This window comes from Nannospalax galili, unplaced genomic scaffold (genome assembly GCF_000622305.1).
Source record: "Nannospalax galili isolate Female #2095 unplaced genomic scaffold, S.galili_v1.0 scaffold1288, whole genome shotgun sequence".
Lineage (NCBI taxonomy): Eukaryota > Metazoa > Chordata > Mammalia > Rodentia > Spalacidae > Nannospalax > Nannospalax galili.
This window is the reverse complement of record NW_008357642.1, coordinates 109,420-130,583: the sequence shown is the minus strand read 5'-3', so window position 1 is coordinate 130,583 and position 21,164 is coordinate 109,420. Positions and strand designations below refer to the sequence as shown.

The following is a 21,164-nucleotide window of genomic DNA, read 5'->3' as shown; positions in this document are numbered from 1 at the left end:
ATATAAATATAAAATTTGGAAATTACATCGTAGGCAGTCTTCATGACCTTCTCCCTCTCAAAATAGAAGTGGTTTCATTAACAAGAAGCTAACATTCATCTATAGAAATTCCCTCTTGGGGCCATGGCCCTGACCTTAAATACTAACAATGCTTGGCTGATTGACTTTTGAGGCAGAGACTTAGGCTTAGGCTCAAACCTTATTGCTACTATTGACAACCGTGCTGAGTGTCAGTCTTACTTATGGAATGCAGATACACGCGTACTTTCCATGGTTGAGAGTACGTAGAGATGAGGAAGTTATATGAAACTGAACAGTCTCACTTTCTTCTATACCTATGCCCAACTTTTGTGTGTGCTGCTAAGGATGTAACCTAGAGCCTCACATAAGCTAGGCATGAATTTTGCCAATGAGATACCCCCAGCTCCTCTTTCTGCTTATTTTAGAATAGCCTTACCACTGTAAACCCCAGGAGGGATAGGGTCCCCTGTAACTAAAGTTACATATAGTTAGCCACCGTGTGGGTGCTGGGAACTGGGAACTGAACGTAGGTCCCTCTGCAAGAGAGCCAGTGTTCTTAACTGCTGAGGCATCTCTTGAGCCTAAGGCTCATTCATCTTTATAAATGCCTCCTTCTGCCTTACATAGAATAGCTTTTCCCCCCCCCCCGCCGCCTTTTTTTTTTCCGTGCAGCCAGCTACTGAAAAGTGAGGCACACTTGAATTGCCAAATTCCCCACCACTTGGTCACACCTCTTTGTAGCATTTAACACTTTTGAGCATGCAGCCCTTACTAAAATTTCCCAAGTTACAGCAGTGGCTTACTCTTCTTTTTCCTCTTTGAGTTTTTTTTTAATATTTTATTTTTATTTTATGTGTATTCGTGTAATGCCTGCATGTAGGTAAGCACACCCATGTCGTGCAATGCCCACGGAGGTCAGAAGAGGCTGTCGGATCCCCTGGGATTGGAGATATGGACAGTTGTTAGCTGCCATTTGGGTGCTGGGATTCGAATCTGGGTCTTCTGCAAGAACAAACAACAACCAGTGTTCTTAACCGCTGAGCCATCTCTCCAGCCCCTCCTCTTTGAGTTTTGACTTTGTAGGGTTCTCTTTCCGTGATCCTTAGTGGCTACTTCTGGCCTTCTCTATTTTTCTTGGATAATCTCATCTGACTATCTCACTCCTGCTAGAAACTGTATGCAAGTGACTCTCAAACTTCAACATCAGGCCCATCTCCCCTGTGATTCAGATGTACACGTTCAACTGTGCTTTGGGATAGCTTTACTTATCTGGATATGCTGTAAACTCATCACTAAGCAAAACTTACCAGATTTACTTCTAGCCACATTTTTTATATATATATAAATTTTATTTTTTTATTTTATGTGTATTCGTGTATTGCCCTCATGTAGGTTAAGTGCACCCGTGTTGTGCAATGCCCGAGGAGGTCAGAAGAGGCTGTCGGATCCCCTGGGATTGGAGTTACGGATGGTTGTTAGCTGCCATGTGGGTGCTGGGATTCAAACCCGGGTCTTCTGCAAGAACAACCAGTGTTCTTAACTACTGAGCCATCTCTCCAGCCCCCTAGCCACATAATATATTTTAAAAAATTATTTCCTTCATTTACTGAGCGTGTGTGTGTGTGTGTGTGTATGTGTGTGTGTGTGTGTGTGTGTGTGTGTGTGTGTGTCTGTGAGGATAAGTATACTATGGTGCTTGTGTGAAGGTCAGAGGATAACTGTGGACCCTCTTTTAGTGCACGGTACTTACTACTGACTGCTAAGTCCGAGCTTGGGATTTATCTTTGCCCTCTTTTTAATCACTTAATCATTCCCATCTATTTTAATTATTTCTTTTACCCTTCATTTCCACATCTATGTAGATTTTCATGTGGATTTCCTTACTGGTTCCAACATACCTCCACACTATAGCAGTGATCTCACAAAGATCATGTTAAATCACATCCTTAAAACCCTTCCATGCCTTAAAATAAAATCTCAAACATGGTCGGTCTTTTCTCTTACTCTGTTCTTCAGGCCAGATTCACCATCTGGTGAATCTTCTAAATCTTTTTTTTTTTTTTTTCTTGATCTTTTTGAGATAGGGTCTCCCTGTAGCCTCAGCTGGCCTGAAACTTACTATGTAGACCAGACTGGCCTTGAACTCACAGAGATCTGCCTGAGTGCTGGGACTAAAGGTGTGCACCACCACACCCAGCACTTCTAAATCTTTTCATTAACTATGATATATCTGTATCTATATTTTAAATATTTTATTTATTTTTATTTTATGTGTATGAATGTATTGTCTGCATGTAAGTGCACCCATGCTGTGCAGTGCCTATGGAGGTCAGAAAGTGTTGGATTCCCCTGTAACTGGAGTTAAGAGTTTTTAGCTGCTATGGGGGTGCTGGGAATCAAAACCCTGGTCCTCTGCTAGAGCAGCCAGTACTCTTAACTGCCAAGCCATCTCTTTAGCTCCAGATTTTTATATTTAAAAAAAAAAAAAAGTATTTATTTAATTTTTAAAAAATATTTTATTATAGCCGGGCATGGTGGTGCACGCCTTTAATCTTAATTGGAGTTAAGGATGCTTTGTAGCTGCCATGTGGGTGCTGGGAATCGAACCCGGGTCCCTCTTTCTATAGCTCTATCCTGGGGGAATACTTGCTTTGTCCTTTAGACCTCAGTTCAGAAACTACCTTCCAGGAAGCTTCTGGTTCCAGTAGGTGGAAACACATCTGTCTGAGCACTGGCACAGTATCATACTCTGTACTGGATACTTTGCCCATTTCCTGTAACTGTTTGGTAGGAACCTGTACCTTACTCATCTTGCAGCACCTGTGCTTGCAATTCTGTACCCTTACTAGGTCTTCCACAAACATTACATCTTTCTCCTTTCTTCCAAAGAGTGACTTGACCAAAGGCATATAGCTAGGAACAGCAGTGTTGTGTGTTAAAGACTAAATCTATATACAGTCCATGCCATGTTACTTGCCAACTCAAGCAGACAGACACTGCCATTTTCACTGATGAGTTAGGAGTTGAGGTTTAGGAAAATAAACCACACACTGACCTGTGCAGTGATTGGTGGCCCAGAAAATAGGGCCTTGTATGCAGAGGCAGCAACAGATAAAGCCCCCTTCACCAGTCCTCCAGCAATGCTGCTTCCATTGTGGTGCCTGCAGATGAAAACCAAATTATCAAGTAAAACCATGACCTGCTTAGAAAATAACATGGATGCTAATCTCAAAAGAAAATGAGATAGCCTTAAGAGAAAAAAAAAAAAAAAAAAGACAAAATAGATGTCAAAAAGAGATGTGACTGTTTCATTGCTATAAATTCTGGTTTGATGTAGGGCTCAGCTCTGCTGCTGTGAGGTACGAGCAATGCAGGAAACACACCACCCTGTTTATCATGCCAGCTTTCCGTCCTCGCTGAAAATTAATGAGGTCATTGATACACTGGGATGCCAACAATCTGTCTGCATCTCAGAGAAAACGCCTGGCAAAGGAAATGTAATTTTTCTGGAGACTGCTCTGAGATGACAGGGACCAGAGAGCCAGATGTGTCTAAGGAAAACCCACCAAGGTGCACACTGGCTTGAGCTTCCTGCCTTCTCTGGCACTACAGGGGAAGTGAATTTTAGGGTAGATGTTTCTTGTTGTCTGGAATGTGAAAACACTTTAAATATAATCTTTAGCTCTCTGTCCGGTGTTGCTCCAAAGCTTTAGGAGAAGAATAAGAAGGACTGTGGGTTCCTTTTATGTGCTCAGAAGATGGGCACATGCTCTGAGAGGCTATTTTAAGCAGAAGTGATGCTGGCATATCCACCTGATTCTGAAGAAGAGACTGCACAAGGTCATTACCTTGAGTGGTCATAGCTCTTCTGTCTGCTGTTTACAAGTCCTGATGAGCCTCTGGGCTCTAAAAGCAAAAGAGCTGTTGGTTAGATGCAGCAACCACAAGCACCCAGTGTTTCCTGACAAAGCAAAGCTTTGATCAAGGCAGGTGCAAATTAATCAGGGTGTCTGAAGTCTTTCTCTTTCTTTTTAAGTTTTTGAAAGTTCTGTAGGTGGCTTAAGTGATTATTATCTGTCTAGAAATGCAATATAAGGTGACTTTTTTTCCAACCAAAAAAATTAATTCTATGATCCCAATATACTGATATATTAGTTCTCAAGTAGTTTCAGGTTTGACATTTCGAAAAGAGGAAGTGACTTTGAGGACCTACTCACAACTTCACAGCGCCACTGTCCTGACTTTTCAGGTAAGAAACTGACCCATAAGGCATCACCAACTGGCTGAACTGCTGCAGTGTTATGGTGAGGAAAGGGAAACAGGCTGGAACCTAGATTGGTCTGGTCCAACCCAAAGTCTTTCTACTACAGCACAATGCCTACCTCTGTCAGATCTCAATAAATACCTACAGAATAGAAGAGTATGAGAGGAATACAGACAGAGGAAAAGAGCAAGTTCCACTGGGCATGGTGGCACACACTTTAATCCCAGCACTTGGGAGGCAGAGGCAGGCGGATCTCTGTGAGTTCAAAGCCAGCCTGGTCTACATAGTGAGTTCCAGGTCAGCTGGGGTTACAGGGAGACCCTGTCTCAAAAAAGGCCAAAAAAAAAAAGAGCAAGTTCCTAAAAGAGACCAAGGATCACAAAAATGGACAGCTTATTATACCCGATTTCCATTAGAAAGAAACAAAGGAAGAGAGGTGAAGATCAGGCTTGTCATTACCTCCTCTGATCTGATCAGGGACTGAAGAAACTTCTGGTATGGTAACTGGTAAATCCACTGCAGGGGAAGCAAGCTGTACACAAGGAGGGCTCCTTTCAGAAAGACACAATATTGAAGGTAAGTTTAAAAGCACCTTTGGCAATGAGAGGAAACAGTAAGCATAGCACAGCAGTGCCAAATTCTCCACAGAGGCTTCACATTTCTGATCTCCATGTGTGTGGATTTGGCCATCTTCCCTAAAGGGTTGTGTTCCACTCCCAGCTTTCCTCTTTAGACATAATTAAGTTACAAAGACTGGTTTCAATACAATCACTTCCCTCTACATCAGGTAATGCTGATAAAGGGACATGACTAGCTTCCTAAATGGTTTAAATTACGGTTAAAGCCAGGCTGGTGGGGTATACCTTTAATCCCAGCACTCAGGAGGTAGAAGCAGGTGAGACCAGCCTGGTCTACACAGTGAGTTCCAGACCAGCTGGGGTTACAGGGAGACCTTGTCTCATTTTTTTTTTTTTTTTTTTAAAAAGGTTCTTAATAATAAAAAAAAAAAATAAAGAGGCAGAGGCAGGCAGATCTCTGTGAAATGTAGGCCAGCCTGAACTACCCAGTGAGTTCAGGCCAGCTGAAGCTACAGAGAGACCCTGTCTCAAAAAAACAAAGAGCCAGGTATGGTAGTGCATGCCTTTAGTCCCAGCACTCAGGAGGTAGAGGCAGATGGATCTCTTTGAGTTCAAGGCCAGGTCTACATAGTGAGTTCCAGGACAGCTGAGGCTACAGGGAGACCCTGTCTCAAAAAGACCAAAACATTAACAATAACAAAAAGTAGACAGACTAGTCTTAAATGATTAAAGTCCACTAAAACAGTATTTCTTTAAATCCCCAATTCACAAATGCTGAGAAATATGACTTTTATTCAGCTAAATTCAAACTACAGTAATAGTCTCTTTGTGTATGATGAAGAAACAGGTTTTGAGATCAAATTGGTTCCTCCCACTCTATACTTCACCTCTGAAGAATTCAACAGCTGAAGGGTGCTGGATGGTACCTGGACAGTGATGGCGGGAGCCCCACCACCTCAGGGACCAAGGGCACTGTTTCCAGAGTCTGTGAGGTTGTGAGGATGTCATTGATAATCTGCTCCTGTGGCTGGCTCTCCCCTCCAGAGAGGCTCTCTCCAGCCTCAGTTGGTTCCTGCCCAGCCGCAATCCCAGGCTCTCCTTCAGCCTCTCCCTCCAGGCCTGGCTGTGAGAGTGCAGAGCTATACATGGAGTCCCCCAGGGGACGGCTGGTATCAAAGCACTCAGGCAGGATGATGATATAGTCTTCGGAGGAAGCAGAGGACTGACTATGAACTTCATCTTGGAGTTCCTCCTCTTCTTCCTCAATTACGTCTTCCTCAGCAATGTGGACAATCTCTTCCTTCTCATCTCCAAGTGGTCCTTCTTCAGGCAAGGCAAATTTCACTGAAGGACAAAAGCAACAAAGAAGTTAAAAGCTTAATGGCAATCCTCAGTGATAGTCTCACTTGGTAAAGCTCTGTGGATCATGAGTAGTTCTACAAAAATAGGAGTGGGAAGAATCTGAGTAAAGAGCTGCTGCTGGAACCACAACTATTTCTAAGTTTGAAGACCATGCCAAAACAAACAGAACCAAAGCCCACAGAAATAAGATAGGCAGAAAGAGCCAGGCTTCCAATGAGCACTACGAATCTTACAGTTCTTATTCTCTTGGTACGATAGTTAACATACTGAGATAAAGTTCGTATCAAAACTGGTAAGCTAAATAACAGGGCTATAAAAAAGAGAAGTCAGGAGGTTGGAGAGAGGGCTCAGTGGTTAAGAGCACTGGCTGCTCTTGCAGAAGGCCGCTAGTTTGAATCCCAGCACCCACATGGTGACTAATAACAGTCAGTAACTCCAGTTCCAGGGGCTCTGATGCCCTTTTTCTGGCCTCCGTGGGCACTGCACATGGGTGCACTTACATACATGCATGTATAACACTATAAAATCAATAATAAATAAATGAATAGAAGTCAGGGTCTGGCATGGTGGTGTTTTAATCCCAGCATTCAGGAGGCAGAGGCAGGCTTATCTCTTTGAGTTCAAGATTAGTCTGGTACACCTAGTGAGACTCTTGTCTCCAAAAAAAAATAAGGTGGGAAGCACTTCAGGGTTCTATGGCTGCTCTCCTTCTTACAAATGTGATGTAGTCAGAACAGAACACTAGAAAACCATGGGGAAGGAGAAGACAAAAAGGTGCCCCAAGAGTCCACCAGAGTAATAACTGAACATTTTGATGGAAGTCCTTCCACACTTTTCTGCTTGATATCTGGACATAGCTGAAAAAAATATACAGATATGTATGCTCACTTTAAGCAAAAGTAGGACAATTCAAAGGCATAGGTCAAATTTCATTTTTTCTGTGTTTTGTGTGCATGCCCTACATGCACTTGAGTGTGTACAAGTGTACATGCCCATGTGTGCACATGTGGAAGCCAGAGAGGACATCAAGTGTCGCTCTCTATCCACCTACCTCCCTTCCCTCCCTCCCTTCCTTTCCTTCCCTTGTTTTAGTGTATGAGTGTGTTGCCTGCATGTGTATAAGTGCACCCATGTTGTGCAGTATCCACAGGATTCAGAAGGTGTTGATTCCCCTGGAACTGGAGTTACAGATGATTGATAGTCACCTTATGGGTGCTGGGAATCGAACCCTGGTCTTCTACAAGAGCAGTCAGTGTTCTTAACTGCTGAGCCATCTCTCTAGCCCTTCTACCTTATTTTTTGATTGAACCTCAATGAACCATCTCCCCAGTCCTTGAATTTTATAGTTTTATTCATTAGAAACTGAATTTTTACATAGCTCTTGAGATACATGGTATTGGCTCTACCAATTTGATACTAAGCAGTCTCTGTTATGAAGGTACTTTGTGTGTAAGTGTACAGGCATGGACATGGGCATAGGCATGTGTATGGAGGCCAGAGAAGAGGAAGCAGTCAGCCTTGGGTGTCATTCCCCAGAAGCCATCCACTTTTTTTTCCCTTCTTGAGACAGGCCCTCACTATGTAGCCCTGGCTAGCCTGGAACTATTTAGACCAGGCTAGCTCTCCCTGCCTTTGCCTCCCAAGTGTTGGGACTAAAGGTGTGTACTACCCTGCCCACCCATTCACCTTATTTGTTGAGGTAGGGACTCAACACCTGGAGTTTGCTCATTAGGCTAGGCTGGCTGGCCAGTGAGCCCCAGGAATCTGCCTGTCTCTTTCTCCCCAGTAGGAATTACAAGTGCATGCTATCACATCTGATTTTTTTTTTTTTTTTCTGTCTTTTTGAGACAGGGTCTCCCTGTAGCCCCAGCCGTTTTTTTTTTCCCTCCCTCTTATTGGTTGTTTTGGGTTTTTTTTTTTTTTTGGTCTTTTTTGAAATAGGGTCTCCCTGTAGCCCCAGCCGTCCTGGAACTCACTATGTAGACCAGGCTGGCCTTGACTCACAAAGATCCACCTGCCTCTGCCTCCTGAGTGCTAGAATTAAAGGCATGCGCCACCACGCCTGGATGATTTTTTAATATTTTTACTTTATGTGTGTGAGTGTTATGCCTACATGTAGGTAAGTGCACCCATGTCATTCAATGCCCGTGGAGGACAGAAGAGGCCGCCAGATCCCCCGGAACTGGAGTTACAGACAGTTGCTAGCTGCCATGTGGGTGCTGGGATTCAAACCCAGGTCTTCTGCAAGAACAGTCAGTGTTCTTAACCGCTGAGCCATCTCTCCAGCCCCACACCTGATTTTTTTACATGGGTACTGGTGACTGAACTCGGGTCCTCATGTTCGAAAGGCAAGCATTTTACCAACTGAGCTATTTTGCCAGCATCACTGAAGGAATTCTGTAACAGCAGGATTTAACCCGGGAAAACAGTTTGGTACTTTTGTCTTCCCACATTTATCATATTGTTGCTGTGGGGAAAAAGCAGACAATTAGCTGCCAATGGAGGCTTCTGCTGAGGAACTCTGCCAACTTACAGGAAGACTCCTTTCTGCAGAATCCAGGCAGCACTGGTTGCTGTTCCTCTGTAGAGTACAGATGTAATTCCCCTGAGAGAGTGCAGAAATGAGTTAAGGTGGCTTCTTTGCTCCGGATGTTCTGGTCAGAGGGACCAGACAGTATGCACAGTCAAAAGAAACCAATGTGAACCAAATTTCCAACTGAGATCAATTTCCATCCCCTCCCAGCGAGCAAGAGCACATCTCATTATCCAGGTGCCACTTTGCTAGCTCATCAAAGTCCAAGGATACTCACTCTGCAGGGACCTCTGCCTGCAAGGTGGGTTATGGTCTGGAGCAGCATCCAAGGTAAGGGATCGTATTACAGTCTCACACACAAACTGGGTCCCACTCAGGTCTTCTTCTGTTTCCTCCACTGAAGCTGTATTCTCAGCTTTACTCTTTGCTGATACGGTGGAATCTGAAAGACACACAGACCTGTCTATACTTGGTGCTTGAGTTGAAAGCTTTCACCAGCTATTGCATACTAAAACTAGGTCAAGGAATAGCTGCTATTGGTGCTGAGGGGAGCCCTAAAAAAAAGATACCACAGGACATCAACTTACATGCTAAGGTAAGGTTAGTGAGGAAAAGGTGTATAAAAATAGGGTGCACTACAGAGAGGATGCCAATGTCATATAGATATTTGTCCCCTTACCAGGAAGTGCTTTAAATCCCGCCCCTTCACTCTCTTCCTGTATCTGCCCCAAGCCTGGCTTCTCTATTAAAGGACTGTCATGTGGCAGAGGAGACATGCAGGGAGTCATATCTGGAGAATGAAGACAGGAGAACCATCAACTGAGAAAGCATGACATCATCAACCGTCAGTGTCCAAAGCACTAGGTAGGTTTCTTGCTTCCTGCAGGGTTAAAATAAACCCAAATATGCTCCACCACCTGTCATAAAGAATTTCTCCAGATCACTAGGCATGCAATTACCTCTAACAGATCAACCAATGCAGGAAGGATCATAAACAAGTAATTGGCCTAGAAGGTCAAAGCCAAGACACAAACCCATGAAATGTAAAGGGCTGAAGGGTAAGGAAGACCTGAACACAGTTGTTGCTTCTGACAGACAAAATGGAGCTTGGGCACAGCTTTACTACTACAGTAAGGGAGACATCCTTGCGATCTAGTTCCTCAGACTGAAATACTGGCACTATCACTGATGCTATAGTACCTTTGTGTCTGTTAAATAAACATGATGAGCTGTTTTTTTTTTCGGTCTTCTTGAGACAGGGTTTCCCTGTAGCCCCAGCTGGCCTGGAACTCAGTATGCAGACCAGACTGGCCTTGAACTTACAGAGATCTGCCTTGCCTCTGCCTCCCAAGTGCTAAGATTAAAGGCATGGGCCACCACGCCTGGGCCAGGTAGCATTCTTACCCACAGGGGTGTTGTGAGGCACTCTCTCCAATTCTTGGACAATGTTTATGTCCAGCAGCTCAAAGGACAGCAGGTCCTAAAAAAAAAAAAAAGATGGCTCAATTAAGAGTGTTTGCAGGCCACTTCTGTCAGTACCTTGATTCAACTCTCTTCAATTAATGCCCTTCCTCAATCATGTGAAAATAATAATAGTTAAATGGGAACTAGATCTCAAATGTTTGAAAGGCAGAAGAGAAAATGCAGTGGGTATGTAGACGAGGCAGACTAAAATGAAGAGGTAACAGAAGGAAAGTCGTGGGGAAGAAGACTGAGCTTCCAATTCAAAACAGGAAGCAGTTTAGAAACTTGCTCCCATGGATGATCTCATTCTGGTTAAATCCATCTGACTGACTGGATCAAGTATGCAAATCTGTGACCTCCTGAGAGCCACCTATGTCTACACCACCTTCTCCACAACAAGGTAACAACTCTACTCAGGGCTTGCTCCCTTTCTGTCCCTTGACCTCAAAGTACTGAATGTTCCACCTGGGCAGTCAAGAGGTCCACAGACGGGATGTAGAGTTCCCTCTCGCTGGCAGCATTTTTTGTCTTCTGTGCGATGTTGGCTCCTGTCCCTTCTGTTTGCTTAGTCACTTCACCCATTGGAATTTCTTTTTTAGCTAGAAGAAAGGCTTCCTACAGAGACAAATCATTGGGACATATTTTAGGCCCTCAACAGAATTCAAGCATGGGGCTAACAATGCCACCATAAACTAAAAACACAACAGAACCTCTACATTAAAAACTATGATTTGGGGCTGGAGAGATGGCTCAGTGGTTAAGAGCACTGACTGCTATTGCAGAGGACCCCGGTTCGATTCCCAGCACCCACATGGCGGCTATGAACTGTCCTTAACTCCAGTTCTAGGGGAATCCGAAGCCCTCTTCTGACCTCCGCAGCAGTGCACAGCAAGGGTGCACACAAATACATGCAGGCAATACACTCATACACATAAAATAAAAAAACAAAAACCTAACTATGATTTAATTTTAGACTTTTAGGAAAGCTGCAGAAAGAGTTCATATACTACCCCTTTGCCCAACTTCCCATACAACTACATTAACCACAGACAGTATCATCACTGGTTACCTAAATTTCACTAGTAAACATTAATAAGAAGTTGTATTAAAAAAATACTGGCCAGGTTTGGTGGCACATGCCTTTAATCCCAGCACTTGGGAGGTAGAGGCAGGTAGATCTCTGTGAGTTCAGGCCAGCTGGAGCTACAGGGAGACCCTGTCTCAAAAAGACCAAAAAACAAAACAAAACAAAACACACTGAAAACTGCACCAAGTAACAGTTGGGCAAGTTCTTAAGGAACACACAGGAAGACTTTAGGAGACAAATGCTAAGGAGAAAAGCTATCAGGAATTCCACAGGTCTGGACAGGCTGGGCAGCCCTTCTTTTCCCTGCCCAGCAAGCACCATTACAGAGAGAGTCAAAGTACTCAGGGACAGCCAGGACCAAGATCCTAAGGACAATTATACACCCTGAAGACTGGGCCTAATATCACCATATAACTGTGGTGTGGGGAAGAGAAGCTGCCATGGTTTAAGCATCCCCAGAAGCCCACATGTTAAAGGCTTGGTCCCTAGAGTCATGGCATAGTGTTTGAATGTTTAGGAGGCGGGGCCTTATAGGAGGCCCTTAGTTCATTGGTGGCACGTATTCAAAGCAAACTGTCATGCCCCCCTTTCTCTTTTTGCTCTGCCATATGTTTTCTGCTAGCAGTCTGGCACCCCAACTGGAGGTCTAAAAGCAATGGGTCTACCTAATCATGGACTGCAACCTCTAAACTGTGAACTATAATATTTTTCACCACAACTTAATTATCTCGTACTTTGTTACAGAGATGGAAAAGTGACATACACATAAGCTCTCAGGATTTTCTGAAAAACCACCATCTGTGAATGGGTTCTTTTGGTTTTAGTCATCCCAACCCCCTTCTTCTTTGAGACAGGGTATGCTATATAGCAAAAGCTGACCTCGAAACCTGAAATCCTCCTGCCTCAGCTTCCTAAGTGCTTGGATTACAGACATGCGCCTCCATGTCTGACATTCTTAACTATTAAGGTAATCATTTGGCATATGGGGCCAAAGTCTGTAAATGCTCACCTCTTGTTCACAGGTGAAATCACCAGCTTTGCTTGAGCTGACCAGGCCCATTTCAATGTTATCAGGGCTTTCTGAGGAGGGGAAGGGATCCACTATGATACTACACCAGACCCGAGGCCCAAACTGCTGGCCTTTGTGAGAAAGACGCCAATGTGAAGTGTATGTTCCTTCTAAGGTTGGGGCTATGAACTCCACAGACACAACCCCCACATGGCCAGCCTTCAAGCAGGGAACCAAAACATCTTTTTTTTCGGTAGAAGCCAAAGTCAAGTTTCCCCACATGAACTTGAGCTGAAAAGAACAAGACAAAGCTTATCAGATACGTACTTTGCCAATTTAAATCATTCTGTCTGCACATTTTATAGGAAAAAAATACCTTTGTGTCTGTACTCCACTTTACATTTCCTGTGTTTTTCATCCTCCAGTGTTTGATAAACTTGGTTCCTGGCTGAAGGTGAGTCCCATCTGGCAAATTCTCATCCACAAATGCTGCACTGAGTGTTGGCATAACTGGGGCACAGGGCTGCAAAGGAAGCCTGAACAGAAATCCGGTGTTTAGTCACTTGCTGTTGGGTGTGATGTCCTTCTGAATATGCTACACTGTGACTTGAGATGCTGACTGTGTCTCTTACGGATGTGCAAATGAATACATTTGTCTTCAAAAAATAGTATGAAGAAGCCAAGCGTGGTGGCATGCAACTTTAATCCCAGCACATGGGAGGCAGAAGCAAGTGAATCTCTGTGAGTTCAAGGCCAGCCTAGTCTACATAGCAAGTTCCAGGCCAGCTGGGGCTACAGGGAGACCCTGTCTCAGAAAGACCAAAAATAAAAAATGAAAAATAGTACAAAGGCCAGCAACATGGCTCAACAGGCAGGTAAAGGTGCTTGCCATGCAAGTCTAGCAACTTGAATTTAGTCCTTAGAATGCACATGAATGTGCAAAGAGAGAACTGACCCCATAAACTATTCTCTGACCTCTACATGCATGTTGTGGCATACATACCCAGACACACGCTTCATATACAATAGAAAATAAGTATAATTAAAAAATAAAAAAACCCTGGTAGATGTGTATATGTTCTGTGAATGTTAGTAGTGATGTTAGGGATCAAACTTCAGGCCATAAACCCAAAAGAGGAAAGACATGACTCCTAAAGGGGTAATTAAAGTGTCCATAAGGGGCTGAGGAGATGGCTCAGTGGCTACTCTTGGGGATGACCTGGGTTCAGTTCCCACCCACCACCTGGTGGCTAACAACTCTGTAACTCCAGTTCCAGGGGATCTGACATGCTCTTCTGGCCTCTGTGGGCATTCCATGCACTGGTGCTCTTAACATACACGGAAGCAAAACACTCATATACACATAAAAATTTTTTTTTAAAGTGTCCATAAATATAACTGGAGACTTGCTTCCTCCGAAAAAAGAGAAGTACACATCACCCTAGTTCTGAGCCTTACTAGCTTTTATCCTTCTGAATGAGGCAACAAAGCAAGTGTCAAAAATAACTATAGAACCAGTGTGGATCAGAGAATGGGAAGGCTGAAGGGTATGAGTGTTAGAAGCTGCCAATGGGTAAGACAGATGATGGCTCAAGTTCCAGTTTTGGGCTGGAGAGATGGCTCAGTGGTTAAGAACACTGGCTGCTCTTACAGAGAGATTTGGGTACCATTCCTAGCACCCACATGGCAGCTAACAACCATCCATAAGTCTAGTTCCAGGGGTTCTGATGCCCTCTTCTGACCTCTTTGGGCACTGCATGACATGGCTGCACTTACATTCATGCAGGTAATACACTCATACACATAAAAATAATAAAATAATATGTAAAATTCCAGTTTTAGGGAGCTGGACCCAAAGCCACAGTCCCCAACCCTGGCCCTGAGCTTACATCAGGGCATTAGATTGCAGTAAGCTCTCGGGTCGGCCCAAAGGAGACTTGGGGCTCTGGAATCCATGGATTGAATTCCACAAATGAATCTTCCTGTGGAGTTTAAGCTGCTTTTTAAGTTCCTTGACCTCTGCTTTCCGCTGTTTCTTCTCAGCACGCAACCTTTGTTTTTCTGCTTTCACAAAGTTCTTATCCACCTGTTTCTGGAGCCTGTGGGACAATGAATGAATGTCTTAAAACAAATCTTGAACCTATTTGGAGCCAAGTGCAACCCATTAAAGTCAGAATTTAGTTTAGTTTCTTAACTTCTTTTACAGAACCACAGTAATGCTTCTACTGGACTAGTGTCAGTCAGCTGTTTACTTTTTTTTTTTGGTCTTTTTGAGACAGGGCCTCCCAGTAGCCCTAGCTGTCCTGGAACTCACTATGTAGACCAGGCTGGCCTTGAACTCTCAGAGATCCACCTGCCTCTGGCTTCCAGTGCTGGGATTAAAGGCGTGCGCCACCATGCCCGGCCAGTCAGCTGTTTTCATTACTGCAAATCAGTTAAAAAGCAGAAATAAGGAGACTATTTTATTTTGTGATACTATATATTATCATTGGATTTTTGTTTTGAGAGTCTCACTATGTAGCTCAGGATGGCCTTGAACTCACTCAGGATCTTCCTGAATTGCTGACATTACGAGTGTGCACTGGCATCATATCAGTTTTTTTTTTTTGTCTTTTTGAGACAGGGTCTTCCTGTAGCCCCAGAAGGCCTGGAACTCATAGAGATCCGCCTGCTTCTGCCTCAGGAGTGCTGGGACTAAAGGCATGTACCAATATGCCCAGTCATCAGAATTAAGATGTCAATCAGAGAACACACATACCCAAGGACTTAGTTTTACCTGACTTGCTCCAGAGCAGCAGGCAGACGAGGAGCGGAGTACTTTGAGTGAGAAAATGGTTCAGAGGAACTCACAACAGGTCTCCTCAACTTTAGCAGGATGTGGTTAGTGTCATGGGCATATGGTCCAGATTCACAATCTTCACAGATGTTGTAGGACGGACACAGGCTGTGGAAAAAGAATGGCACAATAAAAAGTTCATAGTAGGAACGACATGAGGTAGATGGGAACAGGAATAGATTTCTGTATTTGCTCCATTACCAGCAAGGTGGTAAAAAGTTTGCCACCTGACCATGCCAACGCCAAGCCTTAATGCTCCTCAATAAAGAGGAGTAACATTTAATCTATGTTTACTTCCATGAGACAATCTATGGGAGGAAGTAACATACGAAACCATACTGAACAAAGGGGGAATCTATTTTTAGTGATCTAATTTTGTTTAAGGGAACCAAAGTTTGTCTGGCTCTGTTAATCCCAGTGTGTATCTGAGCAGCTCTCTTAATAATTACCGCTAAACCCATACACCATCTAGATAGATGAGGAGCAGCTTGTACTCCCAGACCAAAGCTACAACATGTACTGCTAGGGGATATTCAGCTGTCCTTAAGCTATCAGAATGCTAGAAGTCACTGCTCCAACCAGTGGCTGCTTACCTACACTGGTAGCGCACACCAATGATCCTTTTTTGGCAGCTGCTGCAAGCAATATGCCAGCTAAACTGGTTCTCTGGCAAAAAAAGTGCTGTCTCCGAAAGAGGCATTGAGTCTTCTGAGGGGGAGGAACTCAAGGATGGCTTTTGGAGGACAAGCTTCTCGTGTAGCCTCTGTTCCAGCTTCTCAACCGTTTCTTTAACCACTTGCTCTCTGAACTGAAATGCAAAGCAGAAGGTGAGGAACAAAAAACTCAGTTCCAGTGTTGGTAAGAGAACAAATCTGAAACTGCACCGTTTATGGTAGCACACAAGAACATAATAAACAACAGCTACTGAAGGAATGAAAACAGAAATGTAACAAGACGTCTATTACTTTCACAGATAAACTGATTCAAAGAAAATTCCAAGAAATCCTATAGCTGAATCCTTTTTTTCTGTAGCAAAGATCTGTCTCTGCCTGACATGTTAGACATAGAATACTTCTTTTTATCATGCCTCAGGCAAAGGTTAGAGCTTGATTAGATTTACCCTAGGTCTAGAAATCATTAGCAACTACTCTTCATTCACCTGCACCAGTGTTGGCAGCCATCTGGGTTCAACTTTCCACCTGTGGCAAGAGTGCTTCTAAAACCCAAGTCGGAGAGAATACTCACTGTCTCCAGGTAACTTGTGAACCAGTCTGGGGGCTTGTCCTGGGGCTTGTCTGTGTCATAGGGAGCGAGTGGACATGGCTGTGAGAAAATACAATGCAAGATCTTGGAAATTTAAAATGATTTTTTCTAAAATGTATTGTGTTCAGGTTTCTTTTGTCAAATGATGCGTGTGGTTTTTCTTTTCTTTTTTTCGTTTTTGGTTTTTTTGAGACAGGGCCTTCCTGAAGCCCTAGCTGGTCTGGAACTCACTATGTAGACCAGGCTAGCCTTGTACTCACAGAGATCCGCCTGCCTCTGCCTCCCAAGTGCTTGGATTAAAGGCATGAGCCACCATGCCCAGTGCATGTGGTTTTTAGAAAGTGTAAAAGAAAAGGAAAACAAAGTCTATTCTACTTTGTTCCCCTTCTCTAGAAGTAAGCGACGGTTGTTTCAAAAGACATTCAACAGTAACACCCAAATCTTCTGTGTATGTGTGTATGCATGCAAATGTGCACTGCACGTGGAGGTCACAGACAACCTCAGGTGCTTCTTCACCTTTTCTTTCATTTGAGTCAGGTCTCTCACTGGCCTGGATGCAGCCAAGCAGTCTAGGCTGGCTGGCCAGCAAGTCCCAGGAATAATCCTATTTCTGTCTCTCAGTATTAGAATTACATACACATAACCACACCAGGCTATTTGTATATGTGATATGTATATGCATTCATTTGTGAGTGCAGGTGTGCACATGCACAGCACACTTCCAGGGAGATCGGAGGATATCAGGTGGTGGTTCTTGACTTCCACCTTGTTTGAGACAGGGTCTGTTTTTTGTTGTTCACCACTGTGTATGTCAGGCTGGCTGGCCTGTGAGCTTTTGGGATTCTGTCTCTGCCTCCTACTCGCCATAGGAACATTGGGATTACAGACACAATACCATGCCTGGTTCTTTGTGGATTTGAACTCAGCTCCTCATGCTTGCACAGCACTTCTTTACCCAGTGAGCCATTTCCCTGGCCCTTTTGTCTTTTCGTGTGGGCTCTGGGAATCAAACTCAGGTCCTTGTGCCTGCAAGGCTATCTCCCCAATCTCCCTGCCCAAGTCTTTGATCACTGAATACTCAAATGACAATGGGATGTAAGGTTAGAGAGTTGAATAGACAGGTCCACCTTCTTCATACCTGTGCTGCTGGCTCCTCTGGGGTCTTCATATCTGATCCCAAGACTCTCACCAGTGAAGAATAATGTGCAAGTGGCTTTTTCCCTGTCCTGACAGCTGCTTGTTTTTCAAGGGGGAATGCTTCATCCAGAACATGGTACCCTTCATGAACTTGCATCTGTAGTTGGTTTCCCTGCTTAACAGCCATCTGAGAGCACATTATAAAACAAAGATACACTGGGTGAGCCTTCTTTTCCAAATGGAATTTCAAAGCACTGAAAAGAAGATGTGTAGTAAACTATGCTATGATTTTTGTTTTCGTTACTAAATGCACAGGTTGAGTATCCTCAATCTGAGAACCTGAAATGCTCCAAAACCTGAAAGTTTGAGGTGCTGACATGATGCCACAAGTGGAAAATCAGCACATGACATTTTATGATCAGTAGTCATCAAAATATGGTACACTGGGGGGCTGGAGAGATGGCTCAGTGGTTAAGAACACTGACTGCTCTTGCAGAGGACCCAGGTTCGAGTCCCAGCACCTACACTGTGGCTATGAATCGTCCTTAACTCTAGTTCCAGGGGAATTTGATGCCTTCCTCTGATCTCCTCAGCATTATACAATAAGGGTGTGCTCACATACAGGCAACACACTCATACACATAAAAATAATAAATAAAAAATATATTACAAGGGGGCTGGAGAGATGGCTCAGCGGTTAAGAACATTGACTGTTCTTACAGAAGACCCAGGTTTGAATCCCATCACCCACATGGCAGCTAACAACTATCCATAACTCCAGTTCCAGAGGCTCTGACAGCCTCTTCTGTCCTCCATGGGCATTGCACGACATGGATGCACTTACCTACTTGTAGGCAATACATGCATACACATAAAATTAAAATAATAAAATATTTATTGTACACTAAAAATACCATGAAAATTACCTCATTCATATACATGGTATATGAAACAATAAATTTCAAAGTTGGTCTTGGGTCCCATCTCCAAGATATCTCATTTTGAATGTACAAATATCCCAAAATCAAAACTGAGAAATTTCTGGTCTCAAGCATTTTGGATAAAGACAGTCAAATCCACCCAATGTTAGTATCCAGCCTGCTGTTTCTTTGCCAAGCATATTAACTAGGAATTATTTTATTACACTAGAGTAACAGATCTTTCTGCCTCACCTCCCAAGTGCTGGGATTACAGGTATACACCATCATATTCATTTTTATATATAATACTCCAACTATGAACTCTAATCTCAACTTCAAAAAAAAAAAAATCTCAACTGATGGGGCTTGAGAGATGGCTCAGCGGTTAAGAACACTGACTGTTCTTGCAGAAGACCTGGGTTCGAATCCCAGCACCCACATGGCACCTAACAACCGTCCGTAACTCCAGTTCCAGGGGATCTACAGTCTCTTCTGTCCTCCGAGGGCATTCCATGACATGGGTGCACTTACCTATATGCAGGCACTACACACACACACACACACATAAAAAAATAAAATATTAAAAAAAAAAAAAAACTCGACTGATTCCAGGCTAATGTGAACCATGGAAATTTAAAGCCAGATTTACCCTATCTAAGCATTTACACTTTTTTTTTGAGACTGTCTTACTATGTTGCCCTGGCTGGCCAGGAACTCACAGAAATCTGCCTGCTTCTACCTCCCAAGTGCTGGGATTAAAGGTGTGCACCACCATGCTTGGCCTTCTAAGCATTCATGTTTCCAATAACCACAGTATTTAGAAAGCAAGCTTACATCTTTTTGAGGAACATCTTCCTAACAACAAATTTTGGAAACTCTTTCAAGGAGCCATTAGGCTTTCATGAAGGTACATATTAAGTGTTAATACATGAATTCAAGTTTTTTTTAAAATTTATTATTTTTATTTTATGTGTACGCGTGTATTGCATACACGTAGATAAGTGCACCCATGTCGTGCAATGCCCACGGAGGACAGAAGAGGCTGTTGGATACCCTGGAACTGCACAGTTACAGACAGTTGTTAGTTGCCATGTGGGCGCGGGAATTCAAACCCGGGTCTTCTGCAAGAACAGTCAGCTGAGCTATCTCTCTAGCCCTGGAATTCAAGTTTTAATGAATATTTAAAAAAAATCATTTGAAAATAAAATGAAGTAAACATTACCTTAAGTGCTTCTTCATATTCTCCTAAAGGGAAACACAAAAAAGCAATATTTTTCACAAGTCCTAAAGATTCTGTTGAGTATTATCAGTCCTATAGTTGTTCTTTTCTTAGGTGAGGTCTGGCTATGTAGCCCTACTTGGCTTCACCTCAAAATCCTGTGTTGGGATTACAGAAGTATACCACCAGGACTGGCTGAGCCTATAGTTCTGGTGCACAAGATGACTACAGCTGATAACATGTTGTATGCTGTACTGAGGAATTGTTACTATGGTAGATTACAGCTCTCTCACCTTGGAGCGGCAGAAGTAGAGTTGGGGGAGGGTAACTGTGAGATGATTATAATTTCTTTCACTAGAGTAACCTCATTTGATCATCTATATATATCTCACAACAATATGTTATATACCATCTATATATATATAAAATAAAATAAAACTTATTTTCTAAAGTATAGCCAATCCTACTTCTTTTTAAGAATATTTTATTGGGGTTGGGGATTTAGCTCAGTGGTAGAATGCTTGCCTAGCAAGCGCAAGGCCCTGGGTCCTGGGTTTGGTCTTCCGCTCCCCCCTCCCAAAAAAGAGACAAAATAAAAAATATGTATTTTATTATGTGTATGAGTGTACTGGTTGCATAAGTGTACACGTTGTGCAGTGCCCACAGAGGTCAGAAGAGGGCGTTGGATCACCTGGAGTTGGAGTTACAGATGGTTGATAGCTGCCATGTGGGTGCTGGGAATTGAACCCAGGTCCTCTGCAGGAGCAGCCAGTGCTCTTAACTGCTGAACCAGCTCTCCAGGGCCCCCCATGCCAATCCTACTTCTTAATTTATAATCCATAAATATGGACAGTTATTACCTACTTGCTAGACAAACTCCCTTCTACTGTTGTATGGCTTTTCCTTCTGGTCATAACAAGAAGCTATTCTTGGACCTTGCTCCCATATGGCAATTAAAGCAAAACAAAGCAGTGGCAGCCAGGACTTAGGTAATAGTAATGGAGTTACTTATAGTCCCAGGAGAGTGAGGAGACCCTTGTCTGGGATTTCTCCCTTCCAGTAAAAGCATGGTGGCTCACGCCTTTAATCCCAGCACTCAGGAGGCAGAGGCAGGTGGATCTCTCTCTCTCAAGTCTCTTCTTTGTTACTCTAGGCTTCTAGTTATAAAATCTCAACTCAGCTCCTTCAAACTATACATTGTGAAGCACAAGCCTCTGGACTGGAGAGATGGCACAGCGGTTAAGAACACGATGTTTTTGCAGAGGACTTGGGTTCAAATCCTAGCACCTACACAGCAGCTAACAACTGTCTGTAATTCCAGTTCCAGGGGATCCAACAGCCTCTTCTGTCCTCTGTGGGCATTGCAGGACACCTACATGCAGGTAATACACACATACACATATTTAAAAAAAGATTCTATGGAGATTGTGGATTGAGTTGAGTTAATACTTTTTTTTTGGTCTTTAAGAGA

The 21,164-nt window shown here is 43.4% G+C and overlaps 1 protein-coding gene across 4 annotated transcripts in view; it reads right to left on the bottom strand.

Annotated features, from left to right (window-relative positions):
* The window catches only part of Nbr1 (NBR1 autophagy cargo receptor), a 35,673-nt gene that overhangs the window by 2,375 nt on the left and 12,134 nt on the right, over positions 1-21,164 (bottom strand). For 2 of the 4 annotated variants that reach the window (XM_008855523.3, XM_008855524.3), the window contains exons 5-21: positions 19,697-19,719; positions 17,556-17,741; positions 16,400-16,477; positions 15,748-15,962; positions 15,095-15,262; positions 14,208-14,417; positions 12,695-12,854; positions 12,319-12,609; positions 10,688-10,837; positions 10,163-10,238; positions 9,438-9,548; positions 9,036-9,200; positions 8,759-8,830; positions 5,790-6,207; positions 4,745-4,836; positions 3,870-3,927; positions 3,077-3,182 (exon numbers count right to left, since the gene is read on the bottom strand). In XM_008855523.3, coding sequence (XP_008853745.1) covers positions 3,077-3,182; positions 3,870-3,927; positions 4,745-4,836; positions 5,790-6,207; positions 8,759-8,830; positions 9,036-9,200; positions 9,438-9,548; positions 10,163-10,238; positions 10,688-10,837; positions 12,319-12,609; positions 12,695-12,854; positions 14,208-14,417; positions 15,095-15,262; positions 15,748-15,962; positions 16,400-16,477; positions 17,556-17,741; positions 19,697-19,719 — 2,579 coding nt within the window. The remainder of the gene's footprint in view (positions 1-3,076; positions 3,183-3,869; positions 3,928-4,744; positions 4,837-5,789; positions 6,208-8,758; positions 8,831-9,035; positions 9,201-9,437; positions 9,549-10,162; positions 10,239-10,687; positions 10,838-12,318; positions 12,610-12,694; positions 12,855-14,207; positions 14,418-15,094; positions 15,263-15,747; positions 15,963-16,399; positions 16,478-17,555; positions 17,742-19,696; positions 19,720-21,164) is intronic. The other 2 variants (XM_008855526.2, XM_029557414.1) reach the window with 2 other exon arrangements.